The 12,131-nt window shown below is 40.3% G+C and overlaps 1 protein-coding gene across 3 annotated transcripts in view; it reads right to left on the bottom strand.

The window, feature by feature from the left end:
- The window catches only part of GLMN (glomulin, FKBP associated protein), a 65,955-nt gene that overhangs the window by 29,535 nt on the left and 24,289 nt on the right, over positions 1 to 12,131 (bottom strand). For all 3 annotated transcript variants that reach the window (XM_007977964.3, XM_073008580.1, XM_007977963.3), the window contains exon 7: positions 11,744 to 11,846. In XM_007977964.3, coding sequence (XP_007976155.2) covers positions 11,744 to 11,846 — 103 coding nt within the window. The remainder of the gene's footprint in view (positions 1 to 11,743; positions 11,847 to 12,131) is intronic.

Genomic DNA, 12,131 nt, shown 5'->3' with positions numbered 1-12,131 from the left:
ACCTTTAGTTCTAATCCATTTTAGTACCTAATCCCATGCCGGATCTCTGAACATCTGGAACCATTCTGCATTTGATACTTTAAACTCCAATATCCCATTTTCTGACCAAAATCTCTCATCCTCTCTCTCCTAGCAATCTGCTTTTCTACTTCTGACTTCTCCAGTCCTGTGATTCCTTCATTTTGACCTACCTAGGCATCCCCTCCTAACCCCCCTTCTTTACCTATCCAAACTGGATCATGGATTATTGACCAGTTGAACTATCTGCACCCTGTATTTCCTTCAGCAGTATCTACCCAGTAAAATGCCAGCCTTGGAAAAATAACTACAATCTACCTTCTCTACTTCTACACACAGGGAGCTGAGTATTGCTGGATAAAAAAATACAGACTGTTACCACTACAGTTGTGGTCTCCAAGCACCACTGAGTGCTCAGTACTGCTGACTCATGCTTCCGTGGCCTTCCACCATCTCTTTCCTTTCCCCTCAGTATTCCAAACCTTTACCAGTTTCCTTAAGCCCTTTTACTCAATGCCCATTTCTACCTCCTCATTATTAAGACATCATCTCTCCTTCACCTAGAAATCCGAGGCCAGTGGGTTTGATTCCTCTCAATTGTAAGTTCCCATTCCTGCTACAAATTTCTCAACATGTTTTCTTACCTTGATACCCATTAGTTCTTCCTCTCTAGGACCTTCCTTATGTCCTTGATACTATGTCCAGCCATCTGCTCATAAGCCACATTATTTCAGTTATCTCATAAACACTTGTATTTTTCTCTCAACAGTTTGCACCCCAACAGCTATAAACATGCTCAAGTCTTCCGATCTCCATTACCTTCCTACCCTTAGCTCATGTTCTAGCTATTACCTCCTTCCTTATTCACCTAACTCTTTCAAAGAATAGCTTATACTAGTCATCACCTTTTTCTCATCTGTCATTCATTCTTCTATCAACTCCATTCTGATTTGTCTCCAGCACTATACTTAAACTTTTCTTGCTAAGATTAACAATGCCATCTTACTTCCTAAATCCAATGGATGCTTTCCAGCGTACTTCTATGTTGCATGTAACAGTACAGATCACCTCTATCCTTCTGAAACTCTACTACACCAGTTTCTGTGTATTTCTACCACTTCTGACTTCTTTCTTGGGCTCATTTTAAGTGCCGGTACTCTCTAGAGTTCACTCCTGAGCCCTTTTCTCTTGTCACCTCTTTAGGTAATCTCAACCCATCTTATTCAAAGTATCTCCTGGCCAGGTACGGTGGCTCAGACCTGTAATTCCAGCACTTTGGGAAGCCAAGGTGGGAGGATCACTTGAGCCCAGGAGTTCAAGACCAGTCTGTACAGCATAGTAAGACTTCACCTCTACAAAACAAAATTTTAAATTAGCCAAGCATGCTGGGGCATGCCTGTAAGTCCCAGCTACTCAGGAGGCTGAGGTGGAAGGATCACTTGAGCCTGGGAGGTTGAGGCTGCAGTGAGCTATGGTTGTGCCACTGCACTCCAGCCTAGGCCACAGAGCGGGACCCTAACTCAAAAAGTATATATACACGCAGTTACATATAATTCTATATTAAATATACATACATTTTACATATTAAAATATTATATTTTAAATTCCTTAAAAACCTACTCTCTCTCTGGTTATTAGATATACATTAAAAAATGATTGTTAATCTTGTTAGGTATTAGGCCGGGAATAGTGGCACTCGCCTGTAACCCCAGCACTTTGGGAAGCCAAAGGCAGCCAGATCGCTTGAGCCCAGGAGTTCGAGACCAGCCTAGGTAACATGGTAAAACCCTGTCTCTACCAAAAATACAAAAATTGGCCAGGTGGGACTATGTGTGCCAGCAGTCCCAGCTACCTGGGAGGCTGAGGCAGGAGAATTGCTTGAGCCCGGGAGGCAGAGGTTCCAGTGAGCCGAGATCATGCCACTTCCTTCAGCTTGGGCAATGGGAGTGAAACCCTGTCTCAAAAAATTTTAACAAAAGGTAATAAAATCTTGTTAGGTGTCATGATAATATGGTGGTTATTTGGTTTTTTTAAAAAAGCCCTTATCATTAGGGAAGCATCCTTAAAGACTTACAGATGAATTATGTTTAGGACTTGTTATACCACAGCAAGAAAAGGAGGAGGATAGACAAAACAAAACTGGCAAGATGTTCATAATTATTGAAGCTGGGTGATGGGTACATGGGCATGTGCTATATTATTTTTAGTACTTTTCTGAATGTTTTTAAATTTTTATAATACATTTTATTTAAAAGCTCAAGACCCCCAGATTCTTGCTCTGTATTCTCTATCTCAAGTATTGGCACCTTCATCTGCCCAGTTATGCAAGCAAAAACCCTCATCCAAGTTCTATTCAAAATCCAATCAATGACCAAATTTTGCCAGTTTTACCTACTATGAAGTTCTCAAATCTGCCCTTTCTTCATCTTTAACCTAATAACAGAATGTACCATAAATTTAGTCAATTAAAAAAAGGAAACAAACAAAAACTATATCCATACATCTATACTCTTGTCCCATCATTTCTTACTTAACTCCTAAGGCTTTCCTACTTCCAATTTTATCCCCGTTAGTCATCTTCCTTTAAAGTGATGAATCCTAAACACAGTTTGATTACATCACTCCCAGATTTAACATCTGTGATACTGTGAAATATATATTTGCTCTTTGTTCCCACTTCCTGGGATATAACTCCTAAAATCCTTGGAATCTCCAAAGTGATAAGTGTCTTTATGCTGTTGAGTTGACTGATGGCTGGGTCTCCAGGATAGCCTCAGGATGGGAGCTGGTTGCCAAGGGAACCAACCCTGTGATTAGAAGGTTGGACCTTTCAGTCCCACAGCCCCACCCCCATCCCACCTCAGTAAAGGAGAGGAGCTGAAGATTAAGTTGATTACCAATGGTCAATGATGTAATTAATCATTCCTACATAATGAAGCCTCCATAAAAACCCAAAGTGATCGGATTCAGAAAGCTTCTGGAAGCTGAACACACGAAGTTTCCAGTAGGGTGGTGCATCCAGGAAGGGTATGGAAACTTGGTACCTCCTCCCCTATACCTAAGCCCTATGCATCTCTTCATCTGTATCCTTGGTAATATTCTTTACAGTAAACCACTAAATGTAAGTAAGCAGTTTCCTGAGTTCTGTAAGCCTAGCTAGCAAATTAATCAAACCCAAGGAGGGGTCCTGGGAATCTTGATTTATAGCCAGTCAGTCAGAGCACAGGTAAAACATCCTGCGGCTTGAGACTGGCATTGGAAGTGGGGGCAGTCTTGAGGGATTCAGTCCTCAACCTGTGAAATCTGACACTGTCTCCAGGTAGGTAATGTTGGAATTGAATTAGAGGACACCCAATTGGTGTCCACGGTAGAACTGCTTGCTTGCCGTGAAGTGCAGGGGGCAGGGCAGGGGAACTCCATACATCTGGTGTCAGAAACTTGTTATGACTATAGTAGGAGAAACTGAGTTTGGTTTTTCTGCATCACCAGATTTCCTCTAATAGTTTCCAACTTTCATAGTTGTCTTCTCAAAATACGCATCATAGGTGATGGTGCTTATACCACCTCCAGGAGATGATACTGTACTCTAACACTGGCAACAATGAAGAGCTCCCAGACTTTTGTGTGCTCCAGAGAAAATCCTTCACCTCTCCTTCTTCATCCCTCACAGCCTCTTCACTATTATCGTGACCATCAGCATGAATCTTACTAAATTATGTATTCCTAATTATATCAGTCACCAAGTCATCTCCCATCTTCAGAATTTATTCCCATAAACTTCCAGCATCCCTTCATATTACCCCTTTTTCCATCTCTCCTAAATGAAAAGTGGCTCTCATCTGAAAACAACTGCTTTCTCTGCAACCCTTCAAAAGACTGCTATATTTTTCATCTATACCCATTGTACCACTGAGCCTGGGAATACATCTGTTCTTGCTGCTTCTACACCATTCTCTCCCCATCCTCTCTAAAAATCCCACAACTCTGAAACTCATTTTTTATGACTTTACCATTTCTACCCCTCCTTGTTGCAGTTAGTAGACCCCAAGGTCACCCCATCACGTGGCTTTCCAACATTATAATTCTGTGGGATTTAAACGTACAACCAAAGAAATCTCAGAAATCTATTTTCTCTAGTCCAATGACCTTGGCCTCTACCCTCTCCTTTAGAACACCCTCTCATCTTCACACCCCAGACACTGACACTAGTAACTATAATCTTTCCATAATACTATTTTCAAGCATCCTATTCTTTACACCTATTTTTTCAGTTCACCCCTTTTAGTAACCTAACTCCAAACATTTGTCACCCACATCAGGTTCTACAACCTAATGATCCAATCACCTTTCCACTGTCTCTTGCATTTAGTATGTCCTAACTTCACTCCTTACCCAGCTTAAATTCTATGTCCATCATTAAAGTCACTTTGTACATTAAAATCACCTTGTGGCAGGGTGCAGTGGCTCACACCTGTAATTCCTGACCTTGGGAGGCTGAGGCGGGTGGATCACCTGAGGTCAGGAGTTTGAGACCAGCTTGGCCAACATGGCGAAACTCCATCTCTACTAAAAATACAAAAAATTAGCCAGGTGTGGTGGCAGGTGCCTGTAATCCCAGCTACTTGGGAGGCTAAGGCAGGAGAATTGCTTGAACCTAGGAGGCGGAGATTGCAGAGAACTGAGATCGTGCCATTGAACCACAGCCTGAGTGACAGAGCAAGACTGTCTCAAAAAACAAAAGGAGTCACTTCCAAGATGGCTGAATAGAAACAGCTCCGGTCTGCAGCTCCCAGCGAGATCGATGCAGAAGATGGGTGATTTCTGCATTTCCAACTGAGGTACCTGGTTCATCTTATTGGGACTGGCTGGACAGTGGGTGCAGCCCACGGAGGGCAAGATGAAGCAGGGTGGGGCATCGCCTCACCCGGGAAGCATGAGGGGTCGGCGCATTTCCCTTTCCTAGCCAAGGGAAGCCATGACAGACTGTATCTGGAGCAACGGTATACTCCTGACCAAATATTGTGCTATTCCCACAGTCTTAGTAACCAGCAGACCAGGAGATACCCTCCCGTGCCTGGCTTGGTGGATCCCACACCCACGGAGCCTTGCTCACTGCTAGCACAGCAGTCTGAGATTGACCTGTGAGGCTGCAGCCGGACAGGGGAAGGGGTGTCCGCCACTGCTGAGGTTTGAGTAGCTCACAGTGTAAACAAAGAGGCCTGGAAGCACGAACTGGGCGGAGCCCACCGCAACCCAGCAAGGCCTACTGCCTCTATAGATTCCACCTCTGGGGACAGGGCAAAAGGTAGCAGACAGCTTCTGCAGACTTAAACGTCCCTGTCTGACAGCTCTGAAGAGAGCAGTGGTTCTCTCAGCATGGCAGTTGAGCTCCGATAATGGACAGACTGCCTCCTCAAGTAGGTCCCTGACCCCCATGTAGCTGACTGGGAGACACCTTCCAGTAGGGGGCCGACAGACACCTCAAACAGGCGGGTGCCCCTCTGGGACAAAGCTTCCAGAGGAGGGTTCAGGCAGGAATGTTTACTGTTCTGCAGTCTCCACTGGTGATACCCAGGCAAACAGGGTCTGGAGTGGACCTCTAGCAAACTCCAACAGACCTGCAGCTGAGGGGTCTGACTGCTAGAAGGAAAACTAACAAACAGAAAGGAATAGCATCATCATCAATAAAAAGGACATCTACACCAAAACCCCATCTGTAGGTCACCATCATCAAAGATCAAAGGTAGATAAAACCACAAAGATGGGGAGAAACCAGAGCAGAAAACCTGAAATTTCCAAAAAACAGAACACCTCTGCTCCTCCAAAGGATCGCAGCTCTTGGCCAACAAGGGAACAAAACTGGACAGAGAATGAGTTTCACAAGTAGTTGACAGAAGTAGGCTTCGGAAGGTCAGTAATAACAAACTTCTCCGAGCTAAAGGAGCATGTTCTAACCTGTCACAAGGAAGCTAAAAACCTTGAAAAAAGGTTAGACGAATAGCTAACTAGAATAAACAGTGTAGAGAAGACCTTAAATGACCTGATGGAGCTGAAAACCATGGCACGAGAACTACGTGATGCATGCACAAGCTTCAGTAGCTGATTTGATCAAGTGGAAGAAAGGGTATCAGTGACTGAAGATCAAATTAATGAAATAAAGTGAGAAGACAAGATTAGAGAAAAAAAAGTGAAAAGAAACGAATAAAGCCTCCAAGAAATATGGGAATATGTGAAAAGACCAAATCTACATTTGACTGGTGTACCGGAAAGTGACACGGAGAATGGAACAAAGTTAGAAAACACTCTTCAGGATATTATCCAGGAAAACTTCCATAACCTAGCAAGGCAGGCCAACATTCAAATTCAGAAAATACAGAGACCACCACAAAGGTACTCCTCGAGAAGAGCAACTCCAAGACACATAATTGTCAGATTCACCAAGGTGGAAGTGAACGAAAAACTTTTAAGGGCAGTCAGAGAGAAAGGTTGGGTTACCCACAAAGGGAAGCCCATCACACTAAGCGAATCTCTCGGCAGAAACCCTACAAGTCAGAAGAGAGTGGGGGCAAATATTCAACATTCTTAAAGAAAAGAATTTTCAACCCAGAATTTCATATCCAGCCAAACTAAGGTGCATAAGTGAAGGAGAAATAAAATCCTTTACAGACAAGCAAATGGTGAGAGATTTTGTCACCACCAGGCCTGCCTTACAAGAGCTCCTGAAGGAAGCAATAAACATGAATAGGATCGACCGGTACCAGCCGCTGCAAAAACATGCAAAATGGTAAAAACCAGTAACACTATGAAGAAACCACATCAATTAATGGGAAAAATAACCAGCTAACATCATAATGACAAGATCAAATTCAATCATAACAGTACTAACCTTAAATGTAAATGGGCTAAATGCCCCAAATAAAAAATATAGACTGGCAAATTGGATAGAGTCAAGACCCATCAGTTTGCTGTATTCAGGAGACCCATCTCACATGCAAAGATGCACATAGACTCAAAATAAAGGGATGGAGGAAGATCTACCAAGCAAATGGAAAACAAAACAAAACAAAAAAGCAAGGGTTGCAATCCTAGTCTCTGATAAAACAGACTTTAAACCAACAAAGACCAAAAGAGACAAAGAAGGCCATTACATAATGGTAAAGGGATAACTTCAACAAGAAGAGCTAACTATCCTAAATATATATGCATCCAATACAGGAGCACCCAGATTCATAAACCAAGTCCTTAGAGACCTACAAAGAGACTTAGACTCCCACACAATAATGATGGGAGATTTTAACACCCCACTGTCAATATTACACAGATCAATGAGACAGAAGGTTAACAAGGATATCCAGAACTTGAACTCAGCTCTGGACCAAGTGGACCTAATAGACATCTACAGAACCCTCCACCCCAAATCAACAGAATATACATTCTTCTCAGCACCACATCATACTTATTCTAAAACTGACCACATAATTGGTAGTAAAATACTACTCAGCAAATGTAAAAGAACAGAAATCACAACAAACTGTCTCTCAGACCACAGTGCAATCAAATTAGAACTCAGGATTAATAAATTCACTCAAAACAGCACAACTACATGGAAACTGAACAACCTGCTCCTGAATGACTACTGGGTAAATAACGAAATGAAGGCAGAAATAAAGATGTTCTTTGAAAACAATGAGAACAAAGACACGTTTCAGAATCTCTGGGACACTTTTAAAGCAGTGAGTACAGGGAAATTTGTAGCACTAAATGACCACAAAAGAAAGCAGGAAAGAGCTAAAATTGACATCCTAACATCACAATGAAAAGAACTAGAGAAGCAAGAGCAAACAAATTCAAAAGCCAGCAGAAGGCAAGAAATAACTAAGATGAGAGTAGAACTGACCAAGAAGATAGAGACACAAAAAACCCTTCAAAAAAAAAAAAAAATCAGTGAATCCAGGAGCTGGTTTTTTGAAAAGATCAGCAAAATACATAGACCTCTAGCAAGATTAATAAAGAAGAAAAGAGAGAAGAATCAAATAGACACAATAAAAAATGATAAAAGTGATATCACCACCGATCTCACAGAAATACAAACTACCATCAGAGAATAGTATAAACACCTCTATGCAAATAAACTAGAAAATCTAGAAGAAATGGATAAATTCCTGGACACATACACCTTCCCAAGACTAAATCAAAAAGAAGTTGAATCTCTGAATAGACCAATAACAGGTTCTGAAATTGAGGCAATAATTAATAGCCTACCAACCAAAAAAAGTTCAGAACCAGACAGATTCACAGCTGAATTCTACCACAGGTACAAAAAGGAGATGGTACCATTCCTTCTGAAACTATTCCAAACAATAGAACAAGAGGGAATCCTTCCTAACTCATTTTATGAGGCCAGGATCATCCTGATACCAAAGCCTGGTAGAGACACAACAAAAAAAGAGAATTTTAGGGCAATATCCCTGATGAACATCGATGCGAAAGTCCTCAATAAAATACTGAATCCAGCAGCACATCAAAAATCTCATCCGCCACAATCAAGTCAGCTTCATCCCTGGGATGCAAGGCTGGTTCAACATATGCAAATCAATAAATGTAATCCACCACATAAACAGAACCAATGACAAAAAACCACATGATTATCTCAATAGATGCAGAAAAGGCCTTTGACAAAATTCAACAGTCCTTCATGCTAAAAACTCTCAATAAACTAGGTATTGATGGAACGTATCTCAAAATAATAAGCGCTTTTTTGACAAACCCACAGCCTGAATGGGCAAAAAATTGGAAGCATTCCCTTTGAAAGTCAGCACAAGACAAGGATGCCCTCTCTCACCACTCCTGTTCAACAAAGTGTTGGAGTTCCGGCTGGGGCAATCAGGCAAGAGAAAGCAATAAAGGTATTTGATTAAAAAAAGAGGAAGTCAAATTGTCTCTGTTTGCAGATGACATGATTGTATAATTAGAAAACCCCATTGTCTCAGACCAAAATCTCTTTAAGCTGATAAGCAACTTCAGCAAAGTCTCAGAATACAAAATCAATGTGCAAAAATTACAAGTGTTCCTATACACCAATAATAGACAAACAGAGAGCCAAATCATGAGTGAACTCCCATTCACAATTACTACAAAGAGAATAAAATAGCTAGGAATCTAATATACCAGAGATGTGAAGGACTTCTTCAAGGAGAACTACAAACCACTGCTCAACGAAATAAAAGAAGACACAAACAAATGGAAGAACATTCCATGCTCATGGATAGGAAGAATCAGTATCGTGGAAATGGCCATACTGCCCAAAGTAATTTACAGATTCAATGCTATCCCCATCAAGCTACCACTGACTTTCTTCACAGAGTTGGAAAAAACTACTTTAAAGTTCATATGGAACCAAAAAAGAGCCCATACAGCCAAGACAATCCTAAGCAAAAAGAACAAAGCTGGAGGCATCATGCTACCTGACTTCAAACTACACTACAAGGCTACAGTAACCAAAACAGTATGGTACTGGTACCAAAACAGATACACAGACCAATGGAACAGAACAGAGGCCTCTGAAATAACACTACACATCTACAACCATCTGATCTTTGACAAACCAGACAAAAACAAGCAATGGGGAAAGGATTCCCTATTTAATAAACGGTGCTGGGAAAACTGGCTAGCCATATGTAGAAAGCTGAAACTGGATGCCTTCCTTACACCTTATACAAAAATTAACTCAAGATGGATTAGAGACTTAAATGTCAGACCTAAAACCATAAAAACCCTAGAAGAAAACCTAGGTAATACCATTCAGAACATAGGCATGGGCAAAGACTTCATGACTAAAACACCAAAAGCAATGGCAACAAAAGCCAAAATTGACAAATGGTATCTAATTAAACTAAAGAGTTTCTGCACAGCAAAAGAAACTATCATCAGAGTGAACAGGCAATGTACAAAATGGGAGAAAATTTGTGCAATCTATCCATCTGACAAAGGGCTAATATCCAGAATCTACAAGGAACTTAAATTTATAAGAAAAAAACAAACAGCCCCCCACCAAAAAGTGGGCAAAGGATATGAACAGACACTTCTCAAAAGAAGACATTTATACAGCCAACAGACATAAAAAAATGCTCATCATCACTGGTCACTGGAGAAACACAAATGAAAACCACAATGAGATACCATCTCATGCCAGTTAGAATGGTAATCATTAAAAAGTCAGGAAACAACAGGTGCTGGAGAGGATGTGGAGAAATAGGAATGCTTTTACACTGTTGGTGGGAGTGTAAATTAGTTCAACCATTGTGGAAGACAGTGTGGCGATTCCTCAAGGATCCAGAACTAGAAATACCATTTGACCCAGCGATCCCATTACTGGGCATATACCCAAAGGATTATAAATCATTCTATGATAAAGACACATGCACATGTGTTTCTTGTGGCACTATTCACAATAGCAAAGACTTGGAACCAACCCAAATGTCCATCAATGATAGACTGGATTAAGAAAATGTGGCACATACACACAATGAAATACTATGCAGCCATAAAAAAGGATGAGTTCATGTCCTTTGCAGGGACATGGATGAAGCTGGAAACCATCATTCTAAGCAAACTATCACAAGAACAGAAAACCAAACACCGCATGTTCTTACTTATAGGTAGGAGAGAACACATGGACACAGGGTGGGGAACATCACACACCAGGGCCAGTCGGGACATTGGGGCCTGTGGGAGGGATAGCATTAGGAGAAATACCTAATGTAAATGATGAGTTGATGGATACAGCAAACAAACATGGCACATGTATACCTATGTAACAACCTGCACATTGTGCACATGTAACCTAGAACTTAAATAATTGAAAAAAAAAAATCACCTTACATACATGCTCAATCCCTTGCCCCCCTCTTGCTCTCTACTAGAGGGGTGAGGTTCTCAAAACCTCACCCTAATTAAACCAAATGTTACTCCTATGCTGTCCCTGAACTCATGTAGCTGAACATGGCTGAAGAAAACTACACAGCCACATGGACTGCTCTTTTGAAATTCATAAACATCAACTTAAAATACATTTTTTAATATTTCAGATTATTTCTCTAATACAGAATCTGAGCACATTTTAAAATACTGTTGATGCATACAGCCAAATTGCTTTTAAAATAAAATTTACTTATATATGGAGCTATTTTGAAAATATTTATCATGGGGCCTGGAACTTCCACTCTAGGAATTTTAAGGAAATAACTTTAAAAGTATGCAAAAATGTAGTTACTAGGTTACTTATAATAGACTTAACGGTTAAAAAAAGTTGGAGTTGTCCTACAATAATGAAAAATTAGTAACAATCCAAATGTTGAACTATATGGCATAGGTGAAATACATTATGCTAAGTCCATACCATAGGACACTATTAAGCCAATGGAAAAATATTCATAAAATACTGTTGAAGAGGAAAAACGTAGATTATAAGAGTACATATATAATCTTTGAAAATTTTATATATATGTATTATTATAAATAAGTATATAAGAAAAAAGCCTGGAGGATATCAATATTTATCTTTGGACAATAAAATTATTGCTGTTTTATTTTCCATCTTTTGTTTATGTGTTCTACAAAAAATACATATTTCTTTATTAATGAATGTATCAATTTACATGTGCAGTACTGAGAATATAGTGGGATAACATTTGAGATTGTAACAGATTAAATTAGCTGTACTTACTATTATTTCTGATGCAAAATACCTGAAAGGATCATTTCCACCTTCTTCAGACTGTTCAAGGAATTGTGCTGTCAGCAAAGGGCATTTCAAGCTTTTGAAACAACTAAGGCATAAGAAATAGGTAACTATGAAATCAACACTTCCAAGTATAAAATCCCTAGTTCTTCAAATCTAAGTTAATTTTACTTGAAAAATAACATAAGCACTGCTATGGTTTGAATGACTCTCCTCTCCAAAACTCATGTTGAAATTTAACTGCCATAAAGAGGTGGGAATTAGGCCAAGGGGGCTCCACTCTCATGCATGAGATTAATGCTCTTGTAAAAGGGCAAGTTCAGCCCACTTTTGCCTTTTGCCCTTTTACCTTCAGCCACATTATGACACAGCT

Source organism: Chlorocebus sabaeus, chromosome 20, assembly GCF_047675955.1.
Source record: "Chlorocebus sabaeus isolate Y175 chromosome 20, mChlSab1.0.hap1, whole genome shotgun sequence".
NCBI classification, from domain to species: domain Eukaryota; kingdom Metazoa; phylum Chordata; class Mammalia; order Primates; family Cercopithecidae; genus Chlorocebus; species Chlorocebus sabaeus.
The sequence above is the reverse complement of the archived record's forward strand: the minus strand, read 5'-3'. Positions and strand labels throughout refer to the sequence as shown.